General features: G+C 45.5%; 1 protein-coding gene across 1 annotated transcript; it reads right to left on the reverse strand.

Moving 5' to 3' along the window:
• Positions 1-5,722: 5,722 nt before the first annotated feature.
• On the reverse strand, positions 5,723-18,865 carry LOC128449075 (potassium/sodium hyperpolarization-activated cyclic nucleotide-gated channel 1-like). The gene is made up of 10 exons (XM_053432082.1): positions 18,201-18,865; positions 12,289-12,495; positions 11,744-11,957; positions 11,319-11,480; positions 10,194-10,412; positions 9,406-9,552; positions 9,058-9,298; positions 8,719-8,883; positions 6,117-8,317; positions 5,723-6,017 (listed from the first exon to the last, which is right to left on the reverse strand). Exons 1-10 carry the CDS (start codon positions 18,863-18,865, stop codon positions 5,862-5,864), a joined length of 4,377 nt encoding a protein of 1,458 aa, XP_053288057.1. The 3' UTR covers positions 5,723-5,861.
• Between the last annotated feature and the right edge of the window lie 319 nt (positions 18,866-19,184).

The following is a 19,184-nucleotide window of genomic DNA, read 5'->3' on the forward strand; positions in this document are numbered from 1 at the left end:
CAGGGCACAGGGAGGGATGCGGGGGGTCCGGCTCCGGTGCGATAGGCCGTCGCCGGTGTCTGTCGCGGTGCTGGGCGGCCGGAGGGAGGAGAGAGGTGGGGTGGGCAGGTTCGGAGACCCCGCTCCTCCCACCTCTCCTTCCCTCGGGCATCGCAGCCGCGAGGGCTGAACACCGACAGGGCGCAGGGCAGCGAGAGCGGATGGAAGGGATCTCTTCCATGATGCTTACCTGAAAGCACTTTCAATCGAAATAATGGACTTAGCCAACCCCCCCACACCTCCCCTCCCCTGTATGACTCAGCACATTTCCCTCAAAAGTCATTTGGAGGTGGCCACGGGTGGGAGAGGTCAGCTCCACACACAGATTCAAGTTGGAGGCTGTTGTTGTTGCAATAAATGAAACTGGTGCAGGATGTGTCACATCCAGTGTGAGGACAGAAAAGGGCACCATCAGAAGAACAGGGACTTTTTTATGATGACTGAGATAAGATGAGAAGAAACAAACACACACACACACACTCACACATACACACACACACACACACACACACACACACACACACACACACACACACACACACACACACACACACACACACACAGACACACACACTAAAGGTCCATGTGTGAGCATTTTGTTCCAAAGAGAGAGAGAGAGAGAGAAGTGAGGTGCGTGTCGTTTTGTGTCACAAGCACAGACACTAAACAGCAGCTTCATTTAAAAAAAGAAATTCTCCTTTGAACCTAGGCCTCATGCATCCTGTTTGAAGTGGTTCTGGGGCTGGGAATCACCTCGCTCTGTCAAACTCTTGAGTCTCATCCTCGTCAACGTGCAGCTCCTGGAGTGTCTCACAGTGGGTTTGAAGAAAAGGAGCAGGAAGTCTATATATAATTTTGTGGTGAGCCCAGGCAGCCCACCTATACCACCCCCCTAAACCTTAAATCTGTGCTCGTTCTGTGGTTGTGCTGCCAGACAAGTCCTTAAATACAACTTGTGTATGTTTTAAAGTCATGTTTCAGTTCCCAACCTGGAGGGAGAGACCGTATAACAAGAGATTATCAGTTGCAATCATTAGTTACCCATAAAGTAAAAGTACATATTTACATATACTTTAATTTAAATGAGTTTTAAAAAACAATTTCTAAATATTACACAAAAAACGTACAAAGAATGATTAGCAAAATAAGGTATCAAACGTATAATTACTCAAAAAACAATGGACTCTGTCAAAGTTATTTCATACATTGTCTAATACATTTCTGGATTATTATTACTAATGCAATAATTTTGAACCAGTACTTTAGTGTGTTAAAGTTAATTAGATCATTTTAGCTATATTGTGTTTGGTAGTTTAATATATATCGTTTTTTCATCTTATATTAAACATGTGTGTGTTTATAATCTTAATTCAAATACATCTTACACAGTAAAAATAAAGTACTAACAACAAAAGTAAAAGTTCTCATTATGGATACCTTGATTGTTTTATATATTATGTATTAAATATTGGATTATCATTACTAAGGTAATAACTTAAATAACTTATATAATGCAATAACTTAACAGCATTTTATTGGGTTGAGGTGAAGAAAATTAACTTTTATACATTTTTTGATAGTCTATTCCATATATCTTCTATCATATTTAATAAGCGTATGTGTTTAAAATCGTAATCTGCTAAGTTAAATTAAACTGTACAGGGTTTTCCTCTGAATTATGAAATAGGATAATTACTAAATTGTATTTAAGTACATTTTGAATGTAATTGCATCCCACTGCTGCTTTTCATTGAAGAACTCCGTCTGAGAAGGCAGCCCATGATGAGGGATCATGAACTGCTTCAGAGTTGAGGAGCCGGTGTAGGAAGAGCGAGATCCTTCAGGCGGATGGTGAAGGAATGCATTGAGGATTACAACAATCCGGTGATTAAACTTGCAGGATAAACACACAGACTGTTATTGTAACACTGTGGACTAACGAAGAATAAATCACTCTTAATTCGAGAGTTTTTTTGGAGGCCCTCTAACCCCCTGCCTCTCCAGCTTGTCTTCAGTGCAGCCTCGGAGTAAAGATCCCTCTGAGTGTACTTCAGAGCCACAATGACAGAAAGCCATTACACTCCTGTTTAGCCCCCCCCCCACACTTCTATACGTGGCCGGTAATCCAGTGTTGTGTGCCATCATCAACCTCTTCCTCCACAGTGGTCCCTCCTCTTCACTTTGAACGTCCCCATCACTTAAACAAGCCTCCTGCTCCCTCGTGTTAGAGATACATTGGCTAATGCAACAGACTGATGCTATTGCACAAGTCGCTGCTTCCTTCGAATGTGTTTATCTGATTGTTAGAGTGTCGTCGCCATCTAGTGGATACCGTGCATACAGCTCCACAGTGCTTCAGGCCTCCACTGCTCCACTCGGCCTGATCAACATGGTAATAACCACAGCATGTATAAATGTCTATGTGCTGCTCTCCCACAGTTTGCATCGTCCTTACTTCTTCTAAATGTGAGTACAACTGTTGAAAAGTCTCATATGTTTACATCTACGGCGCTGTCGTCCTTTCACTGGCAAATGTACGGTTCTTTGTGAGAGCCAGCAGGGGCCATTCAAACACTGTGCAAATACTGACCATTATAAATCCAATATGTTAATTATTGCTAAGAGGTGGAAAATTATTATCACATCGCCGCCTACACAGGCCAAAGGGCTGATGAAAAAACCACTTAGTAATAAATGAGAGAGGAAAGTGAAAATACATGTGTGCGAGAGGGAGGCAGAGGGCAAGCAGATGTATCGCCGACTGTAATTTCTCATCACAAAGGCAGATATTCATTCGGTTTGAGTCAGGAGCAGAAGAGATTTAGGTGTCCCCACATTCACAAGCTTAACCTTGGCCCTGAGTGCGCCCGCCCTCTGCTGAGAGACACAGGATTAGGGTTGGGGATCCAGGAGTTGCAGAAGTAGCAAGACAGGCAGGGACGGTGAGGCAGAGGCAGAGCAAACAGTCCTGGCAACTTCATGTTCACACACAGTAAGTTCTTTTACTACGCATCATTGTTGAAAATGAGTCCCCAAAACTTTCAATTCTCAAAACCCTCAGAGATTTTATATGAGTTCAAATCTGAGTCACCAGGCTCGTGTCCAGAACAAGTTTCACATCAGTCAATTCGGCCAACTGATGAATCAGTTGGTCCCTAAAAAATATATATAAAACAATAGAAAGATACATATCACGAAAACTAGGACAGAGAAATGTTAGATTGAATAGTACAAAGAGTTAGATAGATTCATCATCTTAGTGCAAAAGGGCTATGACGAAAACAAACAAACAAATAAATAAATGCTCTAGTTTAATGTGTTGTCCTATCCTACCTTATGGTAGCCTGTGTTAAAATGTGCCTATTTGTGTTGATCTCTACAGTTTAAAAAATGATGCTATACAACCTTAAGCTGTACTGGCCTGTCAAATACATACACATGCATGTACAAGTGCTTTCGAATGAAGTATTTATATTTATTAGGTCATGATTGGCACAATGAAATGTTAATAAAAGTCTCTCCAGTTATCATTGCAAGATGTTGCAGGCATCAGGTGATCTATTGCTTACTGTACATATCTTATCTATTTACATATTCCTCTTCACATATGCACATACGCTGCACTTTTACAGATTTGTTTGCACTTCTGGTTAGATGCTAAACTGCATTTCGTTGTCTCAGTACTTGTACTCTGTGCAATGACAATAAAGTTCTATTACGATTAACATGAAAATATGCAAACCTCACAACCCTAGAGAAACAAGTGTACGTGTTTGCTACGTAACCAGAATAAACCGTTTTATATGACCTCATCAGTGACCATGACTTACACCTGAGTCACGTCAGGTAGACAACAACTCCCATGATCCCACGCTGCTTTACGACGTCATCAAACTAAGGTCTTTTGTTCTAGTTTTGAATGAGAGACCCCTAGTGGTCGAAGTTAAACATTGGACTATTCAATTCTGCTTTTTGTGAGTAAAGTTTTGATTAGTCAGCTTTTTATGCTTTAGATGATGTCACTGAAGACATCATCAACCGGCTGTGTCTCCAAACAAGGTTACATTGGTAGCAGTAAGTGCAGTTTACAGTTTAAATCTGTGTCTACTTTCTTGAGATCCGCTCAATCATAGAACTTCACTGTCGAATTTTGACTTCCATGGGTCCCTGGGTTGTTGAGAAGATCGACGGATAAACAGACAGACAGACATTTATAATAACATTGATTCCATTTTTAAACCTGAAGTTGAATGCTGCTGATACATTCAAGGCCTCTGAAAATACACCAACATGAGTTTAATTAAATCATAAATCAACAGTTGGCAGTATTATCTCCTCTCGCAAAATGTTATAAAAACACACAGGCCTGAAACACACAAGCAGGTTCACAAATAAGCTCCTGCTTCGTCACACTCAACAAGATGGTATCTAAATCAACTTTATTCTTACATCCAGATATACACCATCTTTATCAACATCAACATCATGGTTGTTAGGGATATCATCATCATCATCATCATCATCATCATCATCATCATCATCATCATCATCATCATCATCACAGTCAGCATTATTAGCTATTTTTTTCCTGTTCAAAAGCTAAAGCTGTGATAAATAAAAAATAAAACATTTGGTCCTTAATATATAGTCTAGGCAACATGGTATCAGGGATTAAGACAGAAATGCCTTGTTGCTACCCACACAAAACATCGAACATCACTGGAAATGGCGCGGAAACTGGCGACAGAAGGAGCAGGCCGCCAATTGAGCATGAGGCTGATGGCAGCGGAGAGCCAAGTGTCGGGCAAGCCGAGAGAGAGGGAGAGAGAGAGTCTGTGAGCGTCAAAGAAAGCCTCGGCGACCGGAGCTGTGAAATCTGATGAAAGGCGGCGAGAAGGATGAGAGGTGAGAAACAAAGAGGCAGAGAAATGAAGGAGTATACAACAGACCCACAGGGAGGCACGTATTTACAGTACAGGCAGACGGGTGGAACTAAATCCAGTGAATCACAGTGCACAGCAGAGCAGTGTCGTGTGTCACACACACACACAAAAAACACAACTTACAAGTGGTCAGAGTGAACATGTAGGGTTAAAAGTTTGTTCATAAAACTAAACACCACACACCTGGGACAACAAAACTACCAGAGGACTGCTCCTAATTACTTAAACTCATATGAGCATTGACTTTGCAGCGATTCTTTTAAAATGCTATATCCTTGTAATAATAATAATTATTATTCTGATGAGAAAATATGACACTTTGGTGAAGAATGGGAGGCAGGAGGGAGCTGGAAGTCAGGAAGTGTCTGCTCTATTGCCTGCGTCTTGAGATCACGATACACCTTCTTCCTCGCAGCAGAGAGACGGTTATTTTCTCTATTGTCTATCGTCAGTGTCATTTCCTGTTTCATTACTCGAGTCGCAAATGTTTCTCATATATTGCTGTTATCATTGTTTTCCCATCAGCTATTGCTTGCACTCTGTTTTACTGTGTATGCTGCGATATTTCCACTTCAGCTCCCCTGCCTGCTCCAACATTCACTAACACGGATATGTTTGTGTACATTTGTAGATGTGTTTTCTTTTTTTTTACAAACTTTACCTCAGCCCGTACCCGTCAGCACACCGCATTAAGTCTTTCTCCTCCATCGATGGCTTGGCTGAGTGGCACATAAACACCTGATGTTCTAGCACAATCACACCCTAGAGTGAATGCATACAAGATGTCCATGGGAGATCATTGTGATGTCAACTCTGACACAACTCTGTGTACCCAAAGTTTGACTGGCCACATCATTTAAAGTCCGCCATCCTTCTTTTTTACACGTTGGGGGGCAGTTTGTGTCTGAGTCCCTCTGAGTCTTTTATGGTGAGCTCTAATTGAGAGTCATTTTTCCCACCTTTAGGGGCGGGTGTGTTGGCATTGGTGGCGGCATTTGTTGATTGGGTGGGTGAAGTGGTAGATGGCCGAGAGGTCTGAGCGGGGGTAAAGGGCGTGTTGAGTTCTGAGGAGTAAGCAGTGGCAGCTGAGCTGGTTGGTATTTGTTTTGGGGTATAAGACGAGGCAGGTGGGACATTTGGAGAGGTGGTTGTGAGAGAGGAGGGGTTAGTGGAGCTGGGTTGTGGGCGTAAACTTGTCGAGGATGAGGTTGTCGATGCGGTTGTGGAGCGAGCAGAGCCTGAGCTCGGGCTTGAGGAGATGACAGGAGGGGTTTGCTTTACAGGATGAACTGAGAATGTTACTTTAGTAGAAGGGGTGCAAGCAGGTGTTGAGGAAGGAGCTGGAGTTTGGCCTGTTTTGGCCTGTTTTGGGATCTGGCTCAAAGTGGGGCACCTAACTGAGCTGGAGACAGAGGTCTGGAGACAAGTGTTCGGACTCCCTTTACTCAGGGAGGGCACTGATGTAGCAAGGGTTGGAGAGGGTGTAGGGGTAAAGGTCTGGGTATGAGTGACAGGTGTGATGGTTTGCGTTGGAGTTTGGGATGTGATAGAGGGTCGGGAGCGAGTACTCTGAGTTGGGGTCGGGATTGGAGAAGGGATTGGGGTTGGGGCCGGGCCAGAGAACAGAGAAGCAGAAAGAGGCATGTTGGATGCCTGGGCTCTGGGGTTCTGGGGAGGCGGCGGAGAGGAGGCGACTAACGAGGCGGGAGGGGGAGAGGAGGTAAGTGATAATTTGGGCCCATAAGGTTGAGGTAGTGAAACAGGGGTGGAGACAGAGGATGGAGGAGGTGTAGAGGAGGGGGAAGGAGAGGAGGAGCGGGGGGGAGGTGTAGGGAGGGGTTTGGGACGAGGCGTCGAGGACAGCGACAACGATCTTGGTCCAGCTGAGGGAGGAGTGGAGCAGGGAGGGGGAGAGGAGGAACGAGAGGGGGGCATCGGGATTGGTTTCGGGCGAGCTGGTTGGGAGAGGATGGGGGTGGGAGACGAAGGGGTGGGTGCAGGCGAAGGGGTGGCAGAGGAGAGTGGGGTTTGCTTCGGAGGGGAGGGAGATGGCATAGAAGCCGGAGAAGGCATGTGTGCAGCGGTGGGGGCGGGTACAAAGGCAGTGTGAGGTGAAGATTGTGTGTACTTGCCCATGTTTGGAGGGGTAGCCTGTGTAAGAATGGACTGAATGGGACCTGTAGCCGGTGCTTGTATTTGTGCATTAAACGGTATATATGTTGCCAGCAGCACTGGAGCGTTGGAGGTTAGCATGCCTGCACTGCCTCCCCTGGCTAACTGCCCTGCCAGGAAAGGAGCTGCCAACAAATTACCACCAGAGGCTTTCCGGTGGAGAGGCGGGTGTGGCTGCACCCCAACCCACGAGCGGTGAGGCAGAGTGGGCTGCGAGGCTGACAGCAGCCTGGCTTCCTGGGTGAGTCTGCCCAGTGCCGGAAGACCCTGGGAACTGTTTCCTCCATGACGTAACAGAGCTTCTTTCGCTCCCTTCTGACCTGTCACAGAACTGTTGCCATCTGCTGGGGCACTAGGAGCAGCTGTTGGGTTGGTGGCTGGGACCTTATGGAGGGGTGGAGTTGGTGGTCCTCCTCCTGTTTGGGGTCCAGCTATCATTGAAGGATGATCAGCCTGGAGACGGAGGCTGTAATGAAGAGTCCGTCCTTGTTGGACAGACGTTTGGACAGAAGAAGCTGGAGCGGGTGGTGTTTTGGCAATAGGTGGTGATGTCACCCCACCAAGAGGGCCCATGGTTGAGGGGGAGGCAGGAAATCCCCCTCTTGGGGACAAACCACCCATTCCTCCCATCGTCATCATCCCTATGAGGGAGCTTACAGAGGGGCGGGGGGGCTGCAACACAGGAGCACGAGGCGGTGACAGAGGAAACGAAGAGGAGGGAGAGGGGGAGACAAGAGGGGAAGGCAGGAAGAACGTTCCTCCGAGTGCATGCTGCTGCAACTGCTGGAGCTGCTGCTGCTGTTGCTGCTGATGGTGCATGAGGGCGATGGCTACATTAGTGGTGGCAGCTGCAGTCTGCAGGGGAGCATGGACCAGCGGCGCCCAGATGACCGGGCGTGGCCGAGGAGACACTGTGCCGCTTCCTCCCATGACTCCGCCTCTTCCTGCAGCAGCAGCTGCGGCAATGGCGTCCTGCATGGCCGGCATGCTGTCGTGTTTGACAATCTGCTGTACCAGCATGCTGTCACAGGAACCCAGACCGCAAGCTGCAAGGCCTCCCCCCAATCCGGGACCCCCTCCACCTCGGCCTCCACCACGACCCATGCTGCCCCCCAGTGAACCAGCCTGGGATGACTTCCGCAGGAGCATGGAGTTCTTCCTGCCTGTGGTAGAAAATGGAGAAATTCTGAGACATTAGTAAAGAACATAAGTCCCTGAAATAAAAGTTTTAAAACTGAAAAGTTAGAGTAAAGCAGTGAACACAGAGCAGAGAGCTAGAGTTTTAGCCTCAAGGTTTCTCTGTTCCCTCACCATCAACATTGCTCATCCTTTATAATTTTATTTCTCTCAACTTGTTTTCAAAGACAAGTTTTGACCTCTCTATGGAGGACAAGCTCAACAAAGCTCCTTAGAAATGTAATGAAATTGGATGGGTGATTTCAAATGTTTTTCAAGGTGGCTGCAGAATTAGAGCACTTAATGAAGAATAACAGGTCACGTCAAAGATAAGATGCGGATGAAAAAAAAAAGAAAGTATGCTGCAATCAGAAAGCCCACACGTTACCTATACGGTCCAGACGGTCAACAGCCACAGTTTCAAAGGCACGTCGCATCATTGGATGTTCCTCCAGCACCTCGTTAAAGTTGTCCACGCTGAGAGAGTACAGACGACAGTACGTATCTGCCCGGACACTCGCTGTCCTCCGTCCATGAGTCAACAAACAGATCTCTGAACGTGGAAAGAGACAATGGAAGGTGCAGAGAAGGGAAAGGACACATAAAGAGAATTGGGAGTGAGATAAATCAAACCAACAGAACAGCTACCATCATCTTCCATCTTCTACCTCAAGTACCCCCTCCATCTAAAACCTCCCCATCTTCTTCACCATTCTTGTGCTCTCACCTCCAAAGTATGACCCATCACTCAGCTTGGTTTCGTTGTTGCCACGGGTCAGCACACCGACTCGCCCGTGTTGTATGAAGAACATCTTCCGTCCCACTGTGCCCTCGCGGATGATGAAGTCCGACGGCTGAAACACTTCAAAGCGGAGCTTGGTCAGCACGGCGGTCACAAAGTTGGGATCAGCGTTGGCGAACAGCGGCATGTTAGCCACCAGGCTACGGCAGTTAAAGCTGACAATCTCCTGGAGGACGAGAGAGGGGATGTCTGACACACTCGCTGCAGGATGAGGAACGCAGAATTTGTAGGTATGTGTGTGTAGATGTGAGGGCGCTGGTGATTTCATTTTACCTCTTTGAGTGGCTCACTGAGTTCTCCCAGGATGTTCTCCTCATCAAACATTTTCCCCTGGAAGCGGTGCTCGTAGTACTCATGGATCTTCTGCCGAACATCTGCTGGAAGCTTATGGAATGACATGTACTGCTCCACCTGCTTGTACTGTAATGACACACACATGCATAGGTCACATATGCGCAAAAAATCCATACATCTCACAGATCAAGTTCTTTGTGTTAGCACTATTTGCTTCTCTGCTGCTGTGTGTGCAGATGGGCATCGATTCATTGTCTTAGATTAGTCACACAATCCACAATGATATTTAAAATAAAAAATAAAATTGTGATTTAGAAAAGTGAAGGTTTAAAAATGGCTTTACTTATAAAAGTTAATTCAGGATGCATTAATCTGATAATTAACGATAGCTCCCAGACATTATAAAACTGCATTTATGATACCGTGGTGATACAGATTGTAGTTACTTTGGTCAAAAATCTGTCAAAGTAATCATTGATCTAACAATTGACACAATTTTATCCTCATTAAAATAATTTATTAAGAGCCCAAAATGCCAAAAAGGTTAAGAGGTTAACAGCTTATCCCTGTGTGATCTTATTGCAAATTTAGCATATTTGATTACTGGATTGTTGTTCAGAAAAAATAAGTAATCTGAAGAATTCACCTTGGACTAGCAGAAGTTCTGACCTCCAAAAAATAATACTATAGGAAAAACAACCCCACTGATTGATGGACGCTGAAATTATTAATAGTTTATCTGAGTGAAGTGTAGTGGGCTTTTTCACCTTCTCCTGATACTGCCTTCGCGAGGAGTCCAGCGACTGGATGAGGGCGGTGGCGTGGCCTATGAACATGGCGTAGCAGGTGGCGCCGACGATCATACTGAGCATGGTGAGCCACACATCAGTCATCCCCTCTGGAGCCTGTGCACCGTAACCGATGCACAACATGTGGCTCATGGCTTTGAAAAGAGCATAGGAGTACTGCAGGCCCCATGTGTCGTTCTGTGGGTGGGGGACAGACACAGAGGGTGACAGGAAGAGGAAAGGAAGTTTCAAGTGTTAATTGCCGAGGCTGTGTAATATTGAGCTGCTCTTATTTTAGTCAGGTTACAGGATCTTTTTTTTTTCCCCTCAGAGGCGCTCAGTCACACCACTTCAGAAACTACCGCTGAGGATCACGACGTGTCAAACAAAACTGTTTCTCTGTTGAAACCTCGAGCGGCAGCAGGAAGCATCGAAACCACACTGACTTTAAAAGGGCAGCGATCGCACATTATTAAATAAATGTCGCCCAAAAGGCTGAAAAAAATAAACAGACCATCCTCTCTGGGTGTGTTTTATTCACTTTTGATTTAAGTTGTGAGTGAGTCCAATTATAGTAAGACCTTAATGGTCCAGCGGATGAGGGGACTTTCTCTGGGGAAAATCCCAGCATCAACCTGCTTAGCAACAGTCACCTAGGCAACCGCTGAGACATGAGTCGGCTGTTCAAACAGCAGTCGTCCAGCGAGGTCCCTGGGCCTTCGTCTGTTGATTTTTAATTGGACGGTCTTTTTTTATTATTCTTTGTAATGAGGATAGACAGTCTTACTCCAATTGGACATGTCGCTGCATGAGCCAATTAATCTAGATAAGGAGCAAACAATGTCATATCAGTTAAACAGCCTCACTCTGCACACACGCAGATAAACCAGAACCAGGCTTTTCGGAACCTGTGGTTTGCTTTTGTCTGAAATCAATATTGTGCTCGCTGTTCAAACGAGCTGAGATCGAGCTTTGTGTCTCTGTGTCTTTCACTCAGCTCCCAGTGAGCGTCATGTCTGTTTTTGCTCTTCAGAAAATGTAATCATCGGCTGGAACATTAACGATAACAGTCACATGCAGGCAGACGGCTGTGTGGAGACTCACCACCATCAGGTTCTTGGAAACCCAGCAGTCAGGAGGGAAGTCCTGCAGCATGGGGACCAGGAACTGGAGACAGCCGTCCCAGTGGCACAGCAGCAGCATCATACCGATCAGGTTCACAATCCTGACCATGGCACTGGCAAGGTCATAGGTCATATGGAAGATCTGAGGAGGAACCGAGAGAGAGAGGATAAGTGAAAGGATGGGTGCAGAGGGAATATGGGGTTAACTTCTTTTTAAGAAAGACTTAAAAAACTAAAACAAAAAAATCCTCCAGCTCATCAGACCAATATTCAAAAATGGATTTGATTTTACCTAAAAGACTTTTGATGAGTCATACCTTACATATCAACAAATATACCAATATCTCTTTCCCTTCGACTCTGCTCTCTCTTTGCAGCCGTAGTTCCCTGGTGTCTGATTCTCACCTCCTCCCATTGGTGGATGTAGCGAATGAGTCTGGACAGGCGGAGCAGCCGAAGCAGGCTCAGGATTTTGGTGAAACGCACGATGCGCAGCGCCCTGGCCGTCCTGTAGACCTCAGAGTCCAGACTGTCCACCATCAGGAAGATGTAGTCCACCGGGATGGACGACACAAAGTCCACCAGGAACCAGCTCTTCAGGTATCTCTGGCGAATGGCCCTGAGTCCGAACAGGAGGGAAGACCAGACACATTCCTCATTTGGCAGTGCAGCTTTGTGGACGTGATTTCAGCAGTCGGCTGGCATAAATAGATCCTCATCAATATTCAGAGGGAGCAGAGCTGGAACATGAACAAAGCTCTGCCACTGGCTGCAAGTCACCTTTTCACATCTCGTACATGGGGTTGAGCAGACACAGACCCAGCAGATGGCCTGAAGAGCACATTCTAATTTATACCGACAGAGCTTCCGTATTGATATTCTGGACCATTCTGAATGTGCACACTGCCCCAGCCCCTGACATATAAGATAACACAAAGGATTCCACTGACCTGGGGTCCAGCAATATTTCAGTGCTGTCTTCCTTGACGATGCCCGTCCTGAAGTTGAGAACCAGGTCGACCATGAAGAGAGTGTCGGAGACCACGTTGAAGATGATCCACGAGGCAGTGTTCTCGTCTCTAAAGAAAGTGATGCCCACCGGCAGGACGATCAAGTTCCCCATCATCAACACTAACATCAACAGGTCCCAGTAGAATCTGGAAAAGAGATGTTACTTTCTTATTTTCTGCTGGTGTGAATAGGTTTTACTATGAGTCTCAGATAAAGTCTTTATTACAACATTAACAAAAAAATTCTATATTCCAATACTATGTTTTTTCGTGCTTGTAGTAAGTTCATCCGTCTTGTGCACAGCAGCCATTTTGACACATCACAGTAGAAAAAGCACTGGTGTAAATAATAAAATCAATGACAACTGAATATCATTGAGCTGCTTTGGACGACCTGATATTTGTCATGGTGACATATCACACAGTACATCTAAGCAGGTTGTTAGTATCAGGGTGTTCCCACAGGAGAAGTGACAGAATGAAGAATACACATATCAGACTGTGTAGCATACACACTGTTTATTGGAGGTGGTAGCAAAACGGCCACAAAAACAAAATGTGTTAAATCTTAGGATAAATATATTCTTCTGTATTTTCGTTTGATTTCTGATCTGCAGTCACAATGATTATGTTAATAATTGTAAAATTAAATATAATAATTTTTGTAAACTTAGTCTCGAACAATATTTGACTATAGCAGGAGTATTGCAAACGTCTAGATCTACTGGAAACTTAAAAAAAATGCCTTATCTCGCCATATTAAAGAAAGTGAAAAAAAGAATGTTGGATCCACCAAAATGTGATGTGTTCTTTCATGGCCCATGTCCCCTTCCTCCACCGAGATTGCTGAAAATTTGTTCAGCAGTTTTTGCGTAATACTGCTGACAAACCAACCAAATAACCAACAAACCAACCTCTACCAATACTCTGGAGTAAATCAAAGCAGCAGAGTGTAATTTATCAATACTTTTCTTCTCTAATAGAAACAATAAATTGTCCCTAATTTAGGACCAAACTCTACATTTCCCCATGATGCAACTCAACAGCATCTTTCCTTCCTGCCTAAACTCCCTCAGTTCCAGTTTTAACAGAAGATCTCTGTTAAAAAAAAATCACTAAAGGCTCAAAATAACATTAAGAACAGAATCTAAGGACTTTAGAAACTCAAGGACATTATTTCACTCTTTTAACTATAAGTCAAACTCTCTGTCTCATATGTGTTGTCTCTTTAAAGGAGAATTCAGGTCTGAAAACTCTTTCTTTCCAACTGCACCTTTTGTATTTCAGTATTTCTTTTTTACAATCTTTGGTACATTCCCTGTGCCAGATGCCAGCATAACAACATCCAGGACAGAATAAGTGCAAATTCATACTGGTAGAATAAGCCCATTAGTGGTAGTATGTCTATGAATGTCTCCCTTAAGCCAATTTCATCCTTAGCAAATGTTTTGGCAGCATCAAATACAACGTTTATCCCTCATACCACCAATTCAGAGGAGGAATGGAATGGATTGTATTAAAACAGAAAAAAGAGAGATGCAGCGAGAGGGAGAATGATCAGTAACCATTGGAGGCCTCATCAACCTGTATTTCATGCTGGTGATTGGAGGACGTATCCTCCTCATAAAAAGCAGTCATGTGACTAAGATGCTGGAAGTGACAGGAGAGGCAAATCCAATCATCTGGAGACAATTCCTGTCATCTTTCTCTCTCTCCTCCTCTATCCACCCCCTTAACCCATATTCTTGTACACACACACACACACACAAACACACTCTCACACACACACACACACACACGCACACACACACTGAACTCTCTTTCTGAGAGAATACACTTGAGCTCTGTGGTCGATTACTATTGAGCGCAAATTTAGTAACAAAACCTCATGGTGTGATGCTACCACTAGACTGATGAAGATTAAGTCTGAGTCATCACACTGCCACACACACTTTCTCACACACACTTTCTCACACACACACACACATACACACACACAGACGTCACTTATCGTAGCAGATATATCACTTCACAATCACTGGTAATAAATATGGCAGTTGTTAACAGCAACACAGACAGTGATTCTGTCGCTGCCGGGATGGTGATGGAGATTTATTCCTGAAATTGAAGACTCACTTTATTAACTTTGATTATTCTGAACATTTAAATATATCATGCCACACTGAACTGTTTGTTTAGGTCTGTCAAAGCTGTGGAATATATAAAATGTAATTTAATATATAATACTTGCATATTTGATGGAGAAAATGACCTGAACTTTTTGCTTGTATATTGCTCTTGAGCTGAAATGATTTGCAGAGTTAAAAGTTATTTTGTTTATTAATTCTAAATTAACCCAAAAAGATTAACGGCAGAGTCACACACAAGCGAATGCAAAGTTGAACTCCACACAAACACACGCTGCCATTTGCCTCGATACAGGAAGCCATTGAGAAGATGACAATGCAACATTGCAATGCTCAACTCTGTATCAGACAACTGGCAGCAGTTCAAATGAAGTTTAATCAAACCTCAGTCGTGTGCATAGAAAAATGTTTAGTCTGCTGAGTAACACAATAGATGACATTGCACATGTCACCGCACATCAGTCAGCCTCTGTGGGCAAGAGCTAGCTGCTCTCACTGAGACGCGTGGCAGCTGATTTGAGCTCATTCTGACACCAAACAAATGAGAACAACCAAACAAATGAGAACAACCAAACAGACGAGAGAGGATCAGGCTCACACTGGAAAGAGGATGTGAAGTTTCATGTCGGGCTAAACAACCGACGAGGCCTGATTTCTGACCTACAAAATGTGGACTGATGCAACACTGGGTTGTGTGTGGTACGTGCAGGTATACATGTATATGTACCTGTGTGTAATTTGCACTCAAAACTGCACAGATACACACACACATAGGAATTCCAAATGCAATCAAAGGCGTTCTCCACGGCCTCATCAGTATTCCATTATGAACATGAACATGTGCTGGAGGAGAAGTGACCTGCATCTACCTGCTCAGCTGTTGTCAAACCAAACACTAATTCTACTTTAATTGAGGCCAAGTGTCTCCTGAGTGTCCTCTGATTGGTTCCCAGCTCACAGTTGGCCAGATGTCAGTTCTGAGCAAGTTTCCTCCCATCATCCCGCCAGACATACAGACAAACCAACACAACGGCAACGGGCTATTATATAATAAATCTCTGTTAGTATGTGTGTGATGCCACCAACCCTGTTTCAACACGGCTCATCTCTGTTGACAGCCGAACCCTCTGCCTCCCTTGTGTGTTCATCCCTCCTCTCACCCCCCTCTGCCTCTGTATGCCTCTCGTCGACCTGGAGCGTGAATTCAACTTTCCCTTCCTCCTCTCGTTACGTCTTCTTACAGGTGCAGCAGCAAACACATCTTCTCTTTATGAGGTGAAAGGCAGGAGAGCTTATCATCACACTCAATAATGACGGACCACACTCGAGCATACATATAACTGCACACACACACACAGACACAGAGGAGTTTTGCGTTCAAGGTCAAAACACACGACTCTCTCTTCCCTTCTCTCGCGTGGCGTCACAAAGTTCCTCCTCAGACTTCACCCCAGACAGCAGGTGCTTAACTGAAAAGTCAGGTGAGTGAATTATGCATAATGCATAATTTAAGATGGCATACATAATTGATCAAAATCCAAGTGATTTCTCCGACAGGATAATTGGAACTATTAACATCTCTGGTTATGTTTCATGAGTATCAACGAGTGCAGCAGGGGCCGAGATTCATCCATCTACACCACTTCACCCGTCATCCATCCGTTCATCCTCCGCTCCCTCACCTCACTCACTGTATCACCCGTGAGCAGACTCATAAGCAGCAGCCCGGCGATCATCATATTGACAGACGATACAAAACGAGTGTGAGTGGCTGATGAGACAAAAGTGGGCCAGGAGCCTTGGGGATCAAGTCATCCATTGTTGCTGCAGTCTGTCTGGGGATTATGAGCGCTGCCTCTCCCTCTGCTGTCCACCTTCACATTTAAATAGTGTATTTATACAAATTCACAGCCAAGGACGGATGCCAGGCATGGATGGCTTGTTGAATAATTGCACACATTAGAGGTATGTTTGCGTAAGAGGCGTGCTGACATTCAGAAAGTTGCCCTCCCATACATCGCCATTAAAAACAGAGCAGAGAGACAGATCTTTAAGCCTGTCACTACTGATTAACCCCATCATCAGGTCATCTGTTGATTGATAAAAATGAACAATAATCCCTATCTTTATATTCTAAATTAAAAATATATATATACATATTACTTGTACCTCATGTATATAAAGTGTCCTGTGACAATCTTTCCAATATTTATTCAATGGACTATTTCTCCATTTCAAAGTCATTGTTGTTGTGTTTTATGGTCATATACAGTACATACTTTTGCAGATATATTTATATTCATATTTGTACATAGTAGTTGAATGTTTGCTTAACCTTGTTCTGCTTTGTTGTCCTAGTATATTTGTCTATTTCTGTACGTTGAGAGCACATTCCTTGTATGTTTACGCATACATGGCCAATAAAGCTTCTTCTGATTCTGATATGAGAAAATAGCTGTTGTTGTTTACCCAACTCAAGAAAATATCTTCAGATCTAAACTCAGAATTGTGCTGCTTGAAATGAAATAAAAAATACCAAATGAATCCGCACTGGAGCAAGAGTAAATCTTCCGTTGTTGATGAAATAGAAGAAAAAACAACAAACATAATTAGATCATCCAAATTGACTAATTGACGAATGATTTCCTTCCCCAAATATTTCCCACACGGAATCAGCAAGCAGGTTCATGCTTCTCTTCATGGTGAGACGTTTGTTTCAGGAAATCTCAAAATGAACAGTCTCCATCGTCATTTTCTCCTCAGGTGTTATTGACTCTAATTGTTCTGCTCAGGTGGCAGAACAAATCAACCTTCATGCATGAAGTCACCAGCAGGGAGTGCTGTGCTGGGTTCATCCACTGTTCACATGAGAACACATTTAACATTCGCCTATTTGACATGGAAGACATGTCTGACTGATCCCTGATCGGCCAAACACACCCCGTGGCTATATTTGTCCTCCTCGCCTCCACCTCCCTGTGTCTGTGAAACTATTTCTACTGGAAACAATCACTCATTTCTCTCCCTATGTTATTTTACAAATGGAGAGCCTGCCATGGCTGTGGGGTGTCTATCCTGGAGCCCTGGACACCTACCCTTTTCATAAACACCTCTACCTACACCCCCCCCCCCCTCCCTAAGGCGTGTTCATTCTCTCTACTCCATCTTTTTAATTTGAGCTTCCATTCATCCTCTGATTACACACCCTGCTTCCTCCAGAGAATCTGTCTCATGCCTCTCCTCTTGCCCTCACATCACTTCCTACACACCACTGTTGTACTACTGCTGTGTCCCCGGTAATATATATTTAGCCCCCTGCATGTCTTCCTCTCCCCATTGTCCTCCCCATTTCCCCTGTTGGCAAATGAAGAGGCAGCTGATTGTATGATCTGTTCCTCTGTCTGCAAACAGTGAGTGTCTGTCATTACGCCTCAATGTGTTCACTAGAGAGGGAACAATTTCAACCTGCTTTGATGCATATTTCCACCAAAAGAACATTTGGTAGGCCATTTGTTACAAGTGGCATTTGGCCCATTTCTCAAATCAGTGAGAAGTTAAGCTGCAGGCTGTGGAGTGTGTGTGTGTGTGTGTGTGTGTGTGTGTGTGTGTGTGAGAGTGTGTGTGTGTGCGTGCGTGTGTGTGTGTGTGTGTGTGTGTGTGTGTGTGTGTGTGTGTGTGTGTGTGTGTGTGTGTCTGGCTCCACACCTGAAGTCACTGTAGGGGTGTATGATCCATGTCCCTGCTGATTTCAGCCTCTCCTGCTCCATTGCCACAGCCTTGTGGGATCCAAACATGCGCAGGCTGAACTTGTTGACCCCGGGCTGGAGCATGGCTCCGAACTGCCTCTGGATGAAGGTGTTCTGGTTGGAGTTCATGTAGTCCTCTCCGTCCAGCCCCAGGCCGAACATACCCAGTCCGGACTGACCCATCATCTCGGGGGTGCCTGCTGCGGTGGTGTTGCAGGTCGTGGTGGTGGTGGTCTCTTGCCCGGTGGCCACCACCATGACTCCGGTCCCGGTGGAGGAGGTGGAGGCGAGGGCGGCGCGGGCCGCGGCGAACCCCACTGAGCGCGGCGGAGGCGGCAGGGGCCCCGGGGTGGTTGGCGTGCCCGCGGTGCGGAAGGGAAGGCCGTCCCGGGTGGAGGAGCTCATGATGGAGAGACGACGGCCGCGTCCACCTGAGGAAGTGCTGTCCGCCCCGAAGGAGACCCTCTCCCCCTCCAGCGAGGCCTGCGACAGCCGGTAGCCCGGAGATGGCAGGCTGCTCTTACTGCGCCGCTTCGACTCCCCTCCGCTACGTCTGGGCAGGCTGTCCCCACCGGACCCCGGGGCGCTGCCGGGTGTCCCCACACCTCCAGCCACCCCATCCATCCCAGCTCAGGGCGGAGGAGGAGGAGAGTGAGGGCAGGGTGAATAAGACCTGTACCTCCCTCCCCCTCAGTTAAACCACTCTTTAGTACAGTACCTGTTAGATTAGGTGATTGTCAGAGTCAGTGGATGATAAAGTGAGGAGGCTCTCAGCTCATTCTTCTGGAGCCGACACACGGCTCACACCTCTGCCCTCTCCCCGCCGATGTGGCCACCCTTACCTCGGTGCCCTTGGAACGAGCCCCGTGAGGACATGAAATCCTCCCGCCGGCCCCAGTGACGCCAGCAGCTTCACTTCCTCTGAGCTCCGGGAGTCTGACTC

This window comes from Pleuronectes platessa, chromosome 10, assembly GCF_947347685.1.
Source record: "Pleuronectes platessa chromosome 10, fPlePla1.1, whole genome shotgun sequence".
Classification (NCBI taxonomy): Eukaryota; Metazoa; Chordata; class Actinopteri; order Pleuronectiformes; family Pleuronectidae; genus Pleuronectes; species Pleuronectes platessa.

What these genes read in the sequence shown, in the direction of transcription:
- LOC128449075 (XM_053432082.1), bottom strand. Translation starts at nt 18,865, where the DNA reads ATGGATGGGGTGGCTGGAGGTGTGGGGACACCCGGCAGCGCCCCGGGG. An exon ending in CACCCCTACAGTGACTTCAG is followed by an intron (nt 12,496 to 18,200) that starts GTGTGGAGCCAG and finishes TCTCTTTTCCAG; the next exon opens with ATTCTACTGGGACCTGTTGA. An exon ending in GAAATATTGCTGGACCCCAG is followed by an intron (nt 11,958 to 12,288) that starts GTCAGTGGAATC and finishes GTTCGGACTCAG; the next exon opens with GGCCATTCGCCAGAGATACC.